The sequence below is a fragment of the Megalopta genalis genome, chromosome 7, assembly GCF_051020955.1.
Source record: "Megalopta genalis isolate 19385.01 chromosome 7, iyMegGena1_principal, whole genome shotgun sequence".
In the NCBI taxonomy this organism is placed as follows: domain Eukaryota; kingdom Metazoa; phylum Arthropoda; class Insecta; order Hymenoptera; family Halictidae; genus Megalopta; species Megalopta genalis.
The window spans coordinates 18,485,414-18,501,267 of NC_135019.1; the positions used below are offsets into that span (position 1 = coordinate 18,485,414).

Genomic DNA, 15,854 nt, shown 5'->3' on the forward strand with positions numbered 1-15,854 from the left:
ATCGAAGTTTGTTTCAAATATTTTAGCTACAACTAGCGTTATCATGTCATCACTACAGACACTATTACCTATCGTCAAATCATAGATGGCGCGAGAAGTTTTTGCCGGTATAGTTACCCATTTACAATCAGAGCCTTTTAGTAAATACAGTATAAAACACTATGCAATTAAATATCAATTGAAGACATCGTATCGAGTAATTGTGAATGCAGAATATTAATTTAGTTATATTCTATTAACAATTTTATACGTAAACATACTTTTGATTGACATACGTTTATTTTCTATATCAAACTTTCAAAAAGTTGGTATCTACATATGTCAAATTTGGTAGCCTTGAATGTTCTGTCACGGCGTGAACATTTCCTAACCCAAAACCATATTCTACATTGCATATTAATTAAAGCAATAATCTGCTTGTATTTAATTGTAACGTAAAGTTTGAGAAGTTTGTATTATTAAAATGGCAGAAGCAATGCGGCAAACCGTGGCTGGTATGCTGAAAGGCATTGAAAGGTACGTACAGCTTGTCAAATTCCTTAACATACTAATTTGTTTTTTATAATGAGTACAGATATATTAAAATGTAATTTTTATTAACATACATATTAACAATTTTTATGAGAATAATATATTGATCATTTTAAAAGAATTGAAATTAAAAATTAATTTTCTTACATTAAATATCTTATTGAGTTATACATATTCACATGTACCGGATGCAACTGTAAAATCAATTATAATATTTTATATGAATGAAGTAAAACATATAATTTCAGGTATAATCCAGATCATTTAGCAACTCTGGAAAAATATGTTGAAATACAATCAAGAGAAAATGCATATGACTTAGAAGCTAATCTAGCAGTTTTAAAACTTTATCAATTAAATCCGCATAGATTCAATATGGATATTACTTGTCAGATATTATTAAAAGCCCTGACAAATCTGCCTCACACTGATTTTGTTCTTTGCAAATGTCTCCTCAGTGAAAGAATCGTAAGTTATTTATTCATAAATATATTTACAATTTCATGTCTTTCCTACATATAGAAAAACAGCTGCCATATTTATTCATACAACAAACATTAAATAGGTATGACTGCTATAAATATAAATAAATATAATAATTAACTTATAACACAATTTGTCCTAAAATGCATACATATTTGAAGTACATGTTACATTTTAAAAATTGATCAGTATCAGTTAGAAATCAGTCTGTTTTTACAAAATTATTTAATATATAAAAATATATAATTATTATATGCTTAAATAAATTGAATTCTCTTACAGATGCAAGAAAGTCCTATTAGCGAAATTATGTACCTAGGAGATATTTTAGAGCAGTGTGACTTTCAGCACTTTTGGGACAGAGTATTTTCAATGTCTGAACTTTGCGACAGAATTGTAGGTTTCCAAGACTCAATAAGGAAGTTTGTTTGCCATGTAGTGGGAATAACATTCCAGACTATAGATAAGAGTCTACTGGCACAACTACTTGGCGGTGTTGATGGTAATATCTATTTTCACAAAGAATAAAAGTGACATAGATCAGTAGATCATTTTGTGCAAATTTAATTTCAGATAATACCCTAAAACATTGGGTGAAAAAATATGGATGGAAGGAAGAGAGTAAAACGATTATCTTTATCGCCAATCAAGACGAAAACATAAAGACAAAGAATATTACAGAAAAAATAGATTTTGAAAACGTTGCTGGTTTAATGGCTGCTTGCCTTTAAAATCTACTTTTCAAATAAATGCTTTTCGTACACAAAATAGTGCAAGTTTTCCTTTCGTTTAATCGTTGTATGTAAATAATTTCGATTGTATTGATCCTCACTTCCTTTTTATAACATTACAATGCTCTTTACTATAATTCCACGATACATACAAATATTATAAAAAAATATGCGTATCATTTAAAATAATTTTGCATAAATTGAATACAAGTAAATTTTATAAATATTTGTAAAAAAATAGTGCAGTTGAGACTAAATAGTATGCATATTGGAACGATGCATCCTATATCATAGGGACATATATTTGTAATAAAAATTTGCTAAAAGTATATTGAAAAGATCTATACATGCAAATTTGCAAGTTTCATTAAAAGACTAGTATTAATTATAATTATTAATACTCGGTTCAATTTATATGTTTAGTAAATTTGTAATTTTGAAAGATTTACTTAATATTATGGAATGACTTGCAAATTAATGCTTCACAATACATTGATCTAATATTTCATTTTTTATAATTAATATCTTGTAATAAATCTAAGATAAAATAATATAACGAAGATAATAATATACAACATCCATAAAAGCTATTACATATTTCACAAAAGAATCCTTCTTTTTCACTTCATCTTCCTGTACATATCACTATGTTTAAATAAATTTAATACTATAAAAGATTAGGAAATTCAACAAAGTTCAAAAAAGGATAAAAAAATATGTTATATATTATATTATTTATGTCATGTTTTATATATATATACAGGGTGATCCATTTGAAGATTTGTATTTAATTATTTCCTAAACTATAGGTTGCTTATGAAACTGTTCTAAATGGAACTGTTTTTTTTTTTCTAGATAAGCTTGCAATCCATTCAAAGACGAATTCATTGACTTATAAAACTGTGGTCTTTCTAACTTTACCTATTTGGTAACGAAACATTCATTATTGTGAGTTTGCATGATGTTTACGCACAACTCGAGGAAATATTCAGACTAGATCAATTTTAGGGACATTTAACGAAGGTAAGTTTTGAGCGGCATTAAATGACCTTGACGACCTTGAAAGACCAAAGTATTATAGGTCAATGAATTCGCATTAGAATGAACTACAAGCTTATCTAGAAAAAACGTAATATTTCACTTAAAAAAGTCAAGGTCACCTTAAAATCTCGGAGCACATCCACCTAGAGAGAATTTCTGACTATCATAAGATATTCTCCTCGAAACAGAGTAAGTTTCATTTAGAACATTGCTAGAAGCAACCTATAATTTAGAAGATAATTAAATTCAAATATTCAAATAGGTCACCCTATATATATATATATATATTTCAATGTATTATGAATTTCATTTTTTATGCATTAAATAATGGAAAGATTCTTGATAACTATAAGAAAATAATTATGGCATAGAAAGCCACAACAAAGCAGTTATTACTCAAGAATTAATTACATGTGTGCTTAAATTTCATGATCAATCAGGTACGCATCTTTTCTGAAAGTATATTTTGGTGGATTTTGGCATGGGAGCATCCACAAAATTGGATGACCCTTACCACAAACCTGAGACAGTAACACAAAAGTACGTGAACTATTTCTCTTATAATGATGACTATTTTGCACACGTTCCATTGTGTTTTCTTCTCCCAGAATACCTAGAAATTGGTCTACCAGTACTGCGATGACAAACATGCCAAACAACGCTGATTCCAACACCAATATAACGCAGTGCAAGCTGTAGAAAAAATTGTCATTAAAATCAACTTCTTTTTATTAACAACCTATTTCTATATTTACATTAGATAATGTTTTTAAACTTATTGAAAATTAATTAAATGATTTTTAAATAATATTCGTATAAAACATACATGCGCGTTTGTTTGACGGCCATATCATTGCTACAATGAGAACATTCTATAACCCATGACGTTATCACCAAGCCTAGTGCATAAATGGCCAATATTCCAACATAGACCAGAAATTGGATAAAGTATTTTTGATTTCTTTCTCCCACACAGTTGTTTATCCTTTGTGCAATATTATTAATAATCCAATGTTACATATATATATTGAAAATCATATATACTTAACATATGTAATATAGAATACATTTCAAGAAACAGAACGACTGAGTTCTTAAGTAAACAATATATGTAATTTCTGACATATATTTTAAAATATTTAAACCATACAAAAATGATCTTATGTATTTGTTTATGAATTGTGAAATTAATCACATATATTCAAGTGTTCTATTCCTTCAGTAATACCCATTGCATTATGAGTAAACCAATTATTAATATGTAAAACTTATAGAAATACTAAGCATTCAATGGATAATAAATATTAAAATTCAAAAATGATATAAGTTTCTTTATTAAAGCAAAGAAATTCACAAAATCTAGAAACTAGAAAAAAAACTATAAATTAAATGAACTATAAACATACATATTAATATGAATAATATTCATAAATTAGTATATATAGTTTATGGCATACCAGGGACAATGATGATCCCATCTTCTAATACATCGTTTACAAATTCTACAATGATGGGCTTTGGGAGGTCTATAAGTTTCGCACCTAGTACACACAGTCCAATTGTCTCTTTCATCACATTCAATTTTTGTCTCTGAATTATCTGTATGAATATCAGAAAAGTCCATACGACTTTGTGGTAGTGGTACAACACCAGGATCACTGCAGACTGCCTTCAAATGTGACATTATCAATAATAATACAACAGTGTTGAAAGCCACTACATGAAAGGGACCCCACAAACTGTACACAATGTATAAAAAAATGTTAATTATAAATCATTGCACACTGTCATAAATATTTCTTTTGATTTTATTTATAGGCATTTTTTCAGAGTGTAAAAAAAGATAATATATATTTTCAAAGGTATTTCAGTTGTTATGTTATGTTATATTTAAAATAAGGAAGAAATAGAATATTCAGGTTTGTATAATAGCTAAAATAATACTTCATTCAAATAATACTATCAATAAACGTAAACACATATTATAGATAAAAGTATAAATTATAAATGCTTACCTGTCTTGTAAACTAGGCAAAATAACCCAACGTACAACGACGTAATCTGCATAAAATACAGCAATGTACGTGACTATGATGCACACAATGCCACAAGGGTCTCTTACGAACATTTTTATTTATTCCATATTCCTTATTAACAAATATATCACCTGTCATGACAGATCAGAGCAGTTTCATGTAATTTCGTTTTCCATTGAATTTACTTTACACAAATTCTCGACTTTTACGATTTCCATTTAATGACAATTCTATTTATTTTACAATTGCATTGAAATATTAATTTTTAGCGTATTTACAACAACAAAAAACGTAATTTTTGTTAGTAAATAATGCTAAACCACCGATACAAATACAAAATTTTTTTACCAATACTGATCACTATATTGACTAGCCTAATCTGACTGAATCTGACCACCATCATGTGTGAGGATTTCTGCGATGAAAAACCACGTGATACTCCTACCATTCAAATTAAGCGCTTTTTCTTATGATCGAATGTTTGTATTTCTTAATTGAATTCCATATTTTTAAGTAACTAAATATCTATCGATAATAAATTTGTTTAGCTATGTAACGTAGACTTGCATTAATTAATTGTTAGACGGTGCAGTTATGATACTATTATTTAGCATCCGAATGCTAAAAGAAATGAACATAGATCTCATAAGCCTATATTTTTTTGTTATTCAATTTAATGAACTTTCATTTAGGTGGAAATATACGTATGTGACTTAGAATCATTTTCATATAATATACAGTAGTACGCAATTAAACGAAAAACTTTATTTACAGATCTACTCGCAAATAAAAGTAATAGCAATAATAATAATAATAATAATAATAATAATAATAATTAATAATAATAATAATAATCGAATCATTTCGAATCGACCAACGATAATTATAACAAGTGAAAGAAAGGAAGAGTAAGAGCCAGAAAGAGAGGAAGAAAATAATGATAGTTGGCTACATCGGTGACTGTGATGGTGTAACAGTGGCAACAGCAGCTGAATAGACTTCAATAGTAGTAGTTAACGGTAGCTGTAGCAATAACTTGTATTTAGGACTTAATTCTCATGTACAGACTGAAGTTCTTGAATTTGTTTAATTAGGTACGCCTTCTCGTCGTTAAATTGCTCGTCCTCGGAACGATCAGTGTGGAAGCGTGTCAGGAATTCGATTAGCTTCTCCTGGTTGCGCAGTAAAATGTCTAGTATCGGTTTTGGCTTGTTTGGATTTGCCACGAACACCTACGTAATTATGAGTACAGATTAGAATATAAAAATTCGAAGAGAATTTTTTTGCATTTTATACAATTCTCTTTTATTATTCCGGAATATAACAGTCTTGAATATCCTAGAATAATAAATACCACTCTGCAAAGTAAGCATCGGATATTAAATACGCTGAAAAATTCTGAATTTGTTTTAAAATCCCACATTATTCGGGTTTTTCTCTCCTTAAATATTCTCGGTTAATGCTTTCAGGAAAAGGAAAGAATACTGATTACGATCTTGATAGATCGTTTATACAATAAACAACAGATATTTAATACAATAATGCTCGGTTAATTGTTGCGTTTCTTCCTTAGTTAATTGGCACTTTCTATCTCCTCTACTTCTTAGAACTGACAAGATTTTCGAGGCATGATCCGTGTCTATACTTAACAAACTTTCTACTTACTTCAACGCTTCTATCTTCTGAATCATTTAAGGATGAGTGAGCTTGAAAAAACATTACACTACTTAGAGTACGATGGCACGAGAAAATACTAGACCAGCGACACTTAACCGGGCATTATTATCTATTGAATACTAAAAGACTAATACTAAAACAAGCAAGTTATTAAGGAATGTTAATAATTTATAAATGATTGGATATACCTTAAAAACGTGAAACGCTTCAAACTGTATATTACGCGATTTCTCTTTGAGCATATTCATCATTAACTTCAGATTATCAGGATTTGAAATATATCGTGTCATTACCTGAAATTTGAAAATCACGATATACAACTGCATTTTTAAGTGTACACATTTAAAAATACATATTTTTAAATAAACTAATTAAAATTGTACATACGGTAAAATTATGTCTATCGAGTAAAAGTTCCCCTAGCAGTTTCAAACTCTGTCGTCGCGTTACATAGTTTTCCGAATTCAATAACCTTTGATAATGAGAGAAAACTTTATCGTAATTTATTTCTAAAAATTCAGCGCTCAGTATTTTATGCCTGGTAAGTAATTCCTAAAAACCAACGTACCGGATGCACCAACAGTATTGCTTTACTTTAAGTACGATATATCATGCGCTTATCATCGCTTACTTTGAATGTAGAAAATGCGTCGGAAGCTATGTCGAAGGTTGATACTTCAACATATCTGAAAAAATTGTAAAAGTCATCCGAATAGATCATTATTTTAGCCAGAGCCTCGTATCTCGCACATTCTCTTAACATAGTGCCACAATTTAAGGCGATATCTTGGTGCTCATACCTAGAATTATTTGGGTCATTTTAGTAATGATCTAATTTAAAAGGAAAGCAATCTGAATTTTATTTTTCACTTACCCAGACATAAGAGTAAACAATATTTCTGGTTTGGTACATATGTATTCCACTGTTGGAGATCTGGTTCCAATTTGTCTTCGCAGTATATTGTTAAACACTTGCGCGACATCTTTCTTTCCCTATTAAATATTATGTTGTAAAAGAAATAAATATTAGAATGAACATTACATAAAAGGTTCTTAATATGTTGACATGTCAATTATTGTCAATTTAAACATATTTAATACTTCATTTAATTCTACAACTTTTGCACTTTACACTTTGTTTTACACTCTGTTTGTTAATAAGTTTTTGGTCATTTAAAAAGTTTAAAATCTAACACTGTCAAGATGAAAAATTACTTTCCCAGATATATTTTTCAGATATGAAACTGCTGGTTCTTCTGTAACATTTGAACTGGAAATTAAACACTTACAAAAAAAAATTAAAAGAGATTGTAGAATTAAATAGAAAATATATAATTAATAGATAATAAGGATAAGCATAAAATTATTACGTTTTATAGGTTCAAACCAAATAAACTTTTACATTCATATAACAGTTTATCTTTGTTACTAATGATAAGTATCTAAAAATGATACATATGTTTTTATGTACTGCCCACCATAAAAAGATGGTACAGATGTCGACCATGGGGTACAGAGAAACCTCACTCTTAGGGTATAGGAGATCAAATGGTGGGGGATAGATCTTTACAAGTTTCTCTGTGCCATCTTTTCATGGATGGGTATTACCTATGATCTTAAATTGCATTCAGAACAAATGTTGACATACCTCAAAATCTATACGACTAAGATTCTGCACAAGTAAAAGCAACAAATTACTATTATATAATTCTTGTGCCAATTGGGCAACAACAATATCTGCTTGGGGCTCTGTCTCAGCTGTTCCATAAAGCATATTTTTTATGTGTACCAAATTTTTACTGACATCCTCTTGAGCCTGAAAATTAACATACTGCATCATAGAAACCACAAATCAATTTTACAACATACCTTTTCTACCTTCTTATCACCACGCTCCAATGCATTTACTGCCTCTTTAAGAGCTTTTACGACCTCCGCCGGACTCTTTTGAGACTTTCCGAACAGAGGCATGTTTCTCACAATGTACAGACCTAGTGGAACATGTGAACATAACAAAGACGTTAGATGTCTTAACTCGGTATATGTTATGCATAAATTGCATTAGATACAATTAATCTTTCATCATATAATAATAAATAATTTTCTATCATACTAATTCAAAACTTTATAAAATTTTGCAAATTAAAATAATTTCAATTAATAGTGTAAATATGAGCAAATACATGAGAAAAAGTTATTAAAATAAAATTTGGAATAAGAAATTACGTGATTTAGTCTATCACTGTAACTGCTCCAAATTCAGAGACAAAAAATGTTGTTGACAAAACTTCTTGTATTCCTTAAATATGACATCCTTGATTTCATGTATATCCTTGTGTCATTTTTGAAAAAAAATGCTTTATACATATGTACTTTTCATGTTCTATTAAGTGTGTGGTCAATGATGCTAAACAGGTTCCTTCAGGTTATATCTATGCATGTAAATGTCAAATTCGTTGCAGACTACAATCTACCACTAACAAGCATTATTTTATACATATTAATTTATGATTTCTGTTGTCTAGTAAGGTTGCATTAACTTTAACCTAAAAGTTTCAATTATCGTAGAGTTACAGTCGACAAATTGCAAAAAGATTGAAAAAATATTAAAAATTAATAAACGGAGCAATACTGCAAGAAATACACCGAACGAAATAGTTGCAACAAAAATGGAGGTCGTTTATTGAGTCGATGAACGACACAATGACGATAGAGAGATTCAGGTGAAAGAAAAAATGAAATTAGCAAAACAACAAGAAATTCGCACGGTTTTACTAGAATGACGAATAATAGAAATGATAATTGATAGATTCGAGGGGACTGAAGGACGTTAAGATGCAACTTGCTAGACTGCGAGTTTATCGAAGAAGGTAGTAAACGTTTAACCTGTGCGTTTCAATCGCCTCGCGAGCCTTAAAATAATCTTACCATTCAGTCAGACCCTGAACGAACCCTCAACCTCGGTTCGAGGTATCCTATGCGATTCTTTTAAAAGCGCACATATAAGGCAGCTACTTTTCAATTCAGTATACCGTATTAAAAGCACAATTTATACGATTATGACAACTCCGTCGATAACGGATTCTAATTATACGCAGTGTTATAAAGATATTTTTAAAGAACACCACGAATAAATTATTTATCTTTAAAAACTTTTGACTAATTGCACGATTCTATGACGTCTCTTATCAAAATTCTTTTACGACTAACGCCGACTCTGCAAAAAGATTATTGGTTTTGACTATCTAGAAATTTTCTTCTTGGCCAATCAGAAGGCTTTGAAAATAAAATAGCGATTCAATTTGCTTCGTTACAACCTAAGACTCATTATTTGAAACGTAACTAATTTCTATTCGATCTATTCTTTTGCGGCAATTAATTATTGTTTTAAAATGACGAGATATTAAAATATTTAGGCTTTATTAGTTTTGAGGAAGATTCCTCTAACATTATTTTACACTATACATATATACATATATATATATATATATGTATTGCTATTTTGAATACCTAAAAACATCAAGAATATCCTTAGGGCTATTTCTATACGCAATGCAATGAATTTTGAATAAAGGCGCGAAAATTTGAAAGTCCTACTATTATTTTTTTTTACGATGTTTAGTAATTTGACTAGAAAATTTTATCTCATTAGATATATCAGTAACGCGTATGAAAAAGATGAAATTTATTTGAACTTTGATTAAAGAGATATCAAGTCATATTATATAGTTTACTGATTATTATTTCTTTAAAAATTAAAGTTGTTAATTAGAGATTAACAAATGAATGATTTTTATTTAAAACAATAATTTCAGTTGTACAGTATCATTTTCTAAACTCTGAATTAACGATTAAGGGAATGCGACATTGCAGGTTGCAAATAGATACAATTCTGAACACGGGTTCGTAGAAAGGAAGTGCGGCTGCTTTTGTCTGCGACCTTGTATTACAATTAGATAGTAGAACCCTACCGTAAACCAATGTTATTCCTCTAGTGAAGTTTGCCTCGGTTTTTCTTGCTCTGGGGAAATAATCCCTCTGCGAAATCCTAGAGTATTCCGTGTTTCGCATGTCTAGAGACAAGTTGTTCTTGCAAAGATTACAGTGCCCATAAACGTGGAACAGAAGGGGCCACGTGACTCGGAAAGTGACCAATCAGCTGTTTAACTTTGTCGTGCCGCCAAGCTCGTCTCTATTCCGTACTGTGCACGCGGAAGGCAGAAATCTGTGCGTTAGTTTCGCGAACGGATGAAGATTCTGTTAAAATGTTTGATTCAGTTCAATAAAGAAACGGCTGACTTTTATTCTCGTGTGTGCATTCGAACGTTTATTTCACCGTATATTCATAAATTCTGATCTCAAATGGTTCTATAACATAGTCGCCATTTTGGTGATAGACCGAGCCAAGATTAGCGAGTGTACCTATGATCTTTTTATTTTCACTCGGCATTCGGTCGATCGTCGTGATCGTCGGTGACGCCGGGACGGAATTCTAACCTCGAGGATGACGCAACAAAACAAAACGATGAACTTTCTCATACATGACGCGAACGGTGAGTATGCCGAGTGCGCGCCAATTATCAGCATGCCACACTTCGGTGTTAATGCCTTAATTTCTTTTCATTTCTGCTAAGACCGCTTATTCCTTCTACCGACACTTTCCCTCCGGACCTGTGCACATATTTCTATTATATTCTGAACGATTCTTGTCAATTACAAATCTCTGTGAAGTCTTTTTTATCTTCATATTCATATTGGTCATATGTCTCACTGCCTCACAATATTTCTATCCAGCACTCAATAAAGTGTACTATCGACTTCAGTTTCACTCTTAAACGATTATATTTATCATCTTCTTTTATTCATGAACTCCTTTCTATTCCCAAAATGTGTCTACTTGCCCCATTTAGTTGTTCAACCGAAGAGGTCACTTTTACTTCCCAATACTTTCATTCAAATAAACATACATTTGATATCTAAATAGTAGAAGCTATAACAAATTAGACTGCCTATTTGTTTAATGTACTATTTATTGGGTACTTATTTTCAATGATATCATATAAATACATGTGCTAGAGCAGCTTTATGTTGCTTTAGATAAAAATGATTCAATAACTCATTAAGCTTTTATTTTGTAATGCTTCTATATATCCTTCTCTAATGGATTTTGATTAATAATTATGATATGAATCCTTGTTTGAAATGAATTATATGTCCAGGAGGTATTATATGTACTTTTGTTTTTTCTTCATTTTATATAATTAATGTGTTTATTTTGTTATGTTTTGGAGAAATTAAAGCATAAATTATACCTATTATAGGTCATCCACAAGTGATAAAAGTAGTGCAGAGTACAGCCAATAAAGCATTGGGTGGTATTGTTAGTACAACAAATGCAGGTGGCCTTAAAGTCATTAAGACTCCGAGCCAAGAATCTCAGGTATAATATTTTGATAATTTTGGGAATTTGGTTTCATAACCAATTATTTTTTTTATAGTAAACATTTTAATAATTTCTATGAAACTATTTCAATTAATTTAAGTATAAATTTATCTGATTTAGGTTTTGTCATCGAACGCACAAGTTCTTAGAACTCTTAATCTTCAGAGTCCTTCAACCCCTGGTCAAAGTAAGTATTGTAAACAAATGTTAATCTTTGCAACCTAAAAATATAGTATTAGGAGTACTAGTGACATACTATAATTAATAAAAATTAATAATGTATTAATAAAAATAAATGTGTCTAAAGAAAGATAATAAAGTCATTGTTTGATTATTTTAGGATTGGTTACAATACCATTGCAGAACACAAAACTGGCAACAGCCAAGGCTGGTGAACCAGTACTGACCAAGACTATACAATTGACATCGGCGCAAATGGTATATTCTTTTTATAATAATTTAAAGTGTATTCTAAATCAAGTTATCACTGTCTGTTTAATATAAAATTAATTTAATAATAAATGTGTTAATTAATTTTTTTTTTGCAGAGTGATATAAAACAGGCAATAGTGTCTCAACAACAACAGCAACAACAATCCGGAAATCAACAAATTGTAAAAGATGCAAGTGGAAAGACATATATCAGTCCAATATTGGATCACAGCGGGTCTAGGAAAAGACAAGATGTTGATGGTGGCGATTTTGTACCAGAGTAATAATCCATTCTTTACAATATTTTATATCATACTCTATATATTGAACACGAAATTTAATGTCCAACTAATTTTCAGTAAGCGAAGAAAAACGGAGAAAGTAGGGAAAGGACTACGTCATTTTTCAATGAAAGTCTGTGAAAAAGTTAAAAAGAAAGGAACGACATCATATAACGAGGTTGCGGACGAACTTGTTGGAGAGTTCACTAATCCTGCTCATATAAACTCCTTAACAGATCAGGTACACTATTTTCCTTTCCATATTATGATGAATGAAAATTTGAAAACGAATAAAATACATTATCTCTGCTTTGCAGCAATATGATCAGAAGAACATTAGAAGACGCGTGTACGATGCTTTAAATGTCTTAATGGCGATGAATATTATCTCAAAAGAGAAAAAAGAAATCAGGTGGCTAGGTCTGCCAACTAATTCACTTCAGGAATGTCTGGCACTTGAAAAAGACAAAAAGAAAAAAATTGAGAGGATCAAGGCAAAAACACAACAATTACATCAACTGATTCTCTCACATATCTCTTTTAAAAATTTGGTGGAGCGTAATCGTGTCAATGAGAGTCTGCGTGGCCCACCAAAACCAAATTCTGCCATACAGCTGCCATTCCTGATTGTGAATACCAGCAAAAAGACTGTCATAGATTGCAGCATTTCAAATGACAAGTACGGTTTATTGGAAGCGTATATTTTTATCGTTACAAGCGTCCTCTCTTTTTTAAGTTTTTAGTAATGAATCATGTGTATTGCAGAACCGAGTACCTGTTCAATTTTAACGATAAGTTCGAAATTCACGACGATATCGAGGTTCTAAAACAAATGGGTTTAGCGTTTGGTAAAGGACTTATTTTTTTGTTATTATAAGCTAAAATATTTAAAAATTGTTGTTTTTAAAATAGGATTAAGCAATATCAATTTTATGAGATAATATCAATTTTATTAACATGAACTAATTACTTTTAGGTTTAGAAAAAGGAGAATGTGCCGAGGACAATTTGCGAAAGGCTAAATTGATGGTTCCGAAATCACTTGAAAAATATGTGGAGCGTATGTTTCATATGTAATCTAAATTTTTCTGTTCAATGGCATGATTGATTATTTAATGTTATAATTTATCTTTAGAATTGGCAAGTGGTGATTTGGAGAAATTTATCCCAGTGACCATTCCTGGACCAAGTACTTCTATGGAAGACCTGGACACAAAATTAGAAGGTTCTCGACCTCCCTCATCTTCTCACACTTCACTTTCCGAGGATGTTCTGTCGCCACCCTCGCAGTATTATTCCGAGGAAGAAGATGAGGAGGAGGAAAGCGACCAAGATGACCAAGCCGATAGTGATCTTGAAGTTAACTAGCACTCCGAACGACTTTCTCGGGGCTGGACTCAGGGTTAGTATAAATTGATAAATTCAAGATTGCAATAAAATTGCTTCATGCACATTTTTATGATCTAAAATTCACAATAATTTGTATGTTCTAGTATTACAATATATTTACTTTCCAGGATACACGTCACCGTTAGTAGCGTATTCGGTTTGGTCGTCAACGATATCGCTCTTGTTCTCGTACGCAATCAAGATGCGCACGAGTAACGGTTATCGGGGGTCTCTTGTAAATAGAACCTCGTTGCCACCGTTGATAAAAGTCTGTTAATGTGAAATGAGGATGGTCAAAAGGTGAATTAAATGTCGATTGGGGCCAAGGAGAAAAACAAAAAAATGAAATGAATGCAAAGAGAAATCGCGCAGAAATGAAAACTGAGAAAAGCTTCAGAACGTCTCAATTGAAAATAAGGAGACTCGATTCGTGTCGATCGACAGAATCCATATTATGCGGCGCGACTGAAACCCGGGGTGCTATTTTAATTGTGCATCATCTTAACAGGTTTATATGACTAGCATCTATGTATTGTAAATTATAATCTTTACAATGATATCGATATTAATGTGTACGAGACATTATGACCAGTACTCATTTTCTTATGGCACGTTTATAATTAATATCGCCCGAGCTGACGTACCAAGATAAAAGGTATTCTGAACGCGGGCACACGTCTGATTCAATTTCGAACTAAAAATAATAAATTGTAATAATGTTAATGAACTGTGTACATCAATTTATCTTCCTTTATTCATTTAATTGCTTCAATATCAGGTTTCACCTACATCAAACTAATTGTAATTAATTTAAAATTTTATATTCATAAATGTACGACATTACCGTACGTTAATTTCAACCTTTTTATGGATGTTGTAAGATACCAATACAACAAAATACATTGCATATTTTATTTCAATGCAGAGTTTACTTTATTATTCTTACCCAATTGTTTTAAAGCATAGCAAGTTATAGGTTATTATATGAAACTTGTTTTTATTGATCACGAACTGAAAAAGGCTATTGATACTACAATTTCATAATTTGAAAAATTCAATGGAAATAAATATCTACATTTTTGATACAACTATTGATAGAATATAACATTGGTTCACTCGAGGTCATCATCATCATACAAATCATCAAAATCTGTAAAATAGAGGACGTTATTATTATATTCGTCAATCATAACAACAACAATGTTGAAATCATTTTTAATTGCAGAAAGATAACGCGTACCATTAAAAAAGTCTGAATGCACTGCTTTTTCACTAGCAGTAAGATCGACTAATAAACGACTGCCTCCAACCTAAAACAACGATTTTATAAAAGTAATTAATAAAATACTATATTAATTTCTATATGTAGCCGAAATTAATATTTTTACATCGTTGACACTTTTATGCGTAATCATTTGCAAATGAACATAACCTTAAACTAATTTCATTACCTCTTCCAATTCAATGAAGGATCCAGCACCCTCGGGGAACATTTCATCTGCTACAGGGGTGGGCTTCATATTGCTCGAAATTTTAATTGAACAAGTACTCTAAAAACGAACTTCCAACGTAATTCCTTTCTGATTCTTTGTTTTGACGGAACAGAACTGTACTTAAGTACACATGCACTACACAATACATACTTCTGTAAATCGTCCAGTGTCCTCTAGTGTTGAATAAGCGAAACAATACAATCATTTCAAACATTTAAAAATACATGAAAGCATGTATTCATTTTCAATTTAATTTTATTCTTTTTCAAATCGTTTATTGCTTATTAGCAGCAAAAAATAATACTTTACCGGCACTG

General features: G+C 30.7%; 5 protein-coding genes across 9 annotated transcripts; 2 read left to right on the plus strand and 3 right to left on the minus strand.

The window, feature by feature from the left end:
* Positions 1-323: 323 nt before the first annotated feature.
* On the plus strand, positions 324-1,782 carry eIF3k (eukaryotic translation initiation factor 3 subunit K). The gene is made up of 4 exons (XM_033470256.2): positions 324-516; positions 780-999; positions 1,297-1,516; positions 1,588-1,782. The coding sequence occupies exons 1-4, from the start codon at positions 464-466 to the stop codon at positions 1,743-1,745; spliced, it is 651 nt and encodes a 216-aa protein (XP_033326147.1). The 5' UTR covers positions 324-463; the 3' UTR covers positions 1,746-1,782.
* On the minus strand, positions 983-5,428 carry Dnz1 (DNZDHHC/NEW1 zinc finger protein 11). Of its 2 annotated transcripts, XM_033470254.2 has the most exons (4): positions 4,802-5,428; positions 4,244-4,525; positions 3,613-3,771; positions 983-3,479 (listed from the first exon to the last, which is right to left on the minus strand). In XM_033470254.2, the coding sequence occupies exons 1-4, from the start codon at positions 4,912-4,914 to the stop codon at positions 3,206-3,208; spliced, it is 828 nt and encodes a 275-aa protein (XP_033326145.1). In that variant the 5' UTR covers positions 4,915-5,428; the 3' UTR covers positions 983-3,205. The 2 variants fall into 2 exon arrangements, with proteins under 2 accessions (XP_033326145.1, XP_033326146.1); XM_033470255.2 differs by lacking the exon at positions 3,613-3,771.
* Positions 5,429-5,835: 407 nt separating this feature from the next.
* Mo25 (calcium binding protein Mo25) lies at positions 5,836-9,710 on the minus strand. 4 transcript variants are annotated; one of them, XM_033470252.2, is made up of 9 exons: positions 9,428-9,710; positions 8,726-8,931; positions 8,369-8,490; positions 8,148-8,315; positions 7,374-7,492; positions 7,131-7,299; positions 6,887-7,051; positions 6,688-6,792; positions 5,836-6,054 (listed from the first exon to the last, which is right to left on the minus strand). In XM_033470252.2, the coding sequence occupies exons 3-9, from the start codon at positions 8,468-8,470 to the stop codon at positions 5,872-5,874; spliced, it is 1,011 nt and encodes a 336-aa protein (XP_033326143.1). In that variant the 5' UTR covers positions 8,471-8,490; positions 8,726-8,931; positions 9,428-9,710; the 3' UTR covers positions 5,836-5,871. The 4 variants fall into 4 exon arrangements, with proteins under 4 accessions (XP_033326143.1, XP_033326141.1, XP_076379797.1 ...); XM_033470250.2 differs by lacking the exon at positions 8,726-8,931; XM_076523682.1 differs by lacking the exon at positions 8,726-8,931 and having other exon boundaries at positions 9,386-9,710.
* Positions 9,711-10,657: 947 nt separating this feature from the next.
* Dp (transcription factor Dp) lies at positions 10,658-14,767 on the plus strand. The gene is made up of 11 exons (XM_033470330.2): positions 10,658-11,052; positions 11,821-11,939; positions 12,063-12,129; positions 12,283-12,380; positions 12,491-12,654; positions 12,734-12,896; positions 12,973-13,334; positions 13,421-13,503; positions 13,632-13,715; positions 13,791-14,057; positions 14,173-14,767. Exons 1-10 carry the CDS (start codon positions 11,004-11,006, stop codon positions 14,021-14,023), a joined length of 1,422 nt encoding a protein of 473 aa, XP_033326221.2. The 5' UTR covers positions 10,658-11,003; the 3' UTR covers positions 14,024-14,057; positions 14,173-14,767.
* Positions 14,768-14,776: 9 nt separating this feature from the next.
* LOC117220400 (COP9 signalosome complex subunit 9) lies at positions 14,777-15,697 on the minus strand. The gene is made up of 3 exons (XM_033470332.2): positions 15,496-15,697; positions 15,285-15,354; positions 14,777-15,194 (listed from the first exon to the last, which is right to left on the minus strand). The coding sequence occupies exons 1-3, from the start codon at positions 15,562-15,564 to the stop codon at positions 15,157-15,159; spliced, it is 177 nt and encodes a 58-aa protein (XP_033326223.1). The 5' UTR covers positions 15,565-15,697; the 3' UTR covers positions 14,777-15,156.
* Between the last annotated feature and the right edge of the window lie 157 nt (positions 15,698-15,854).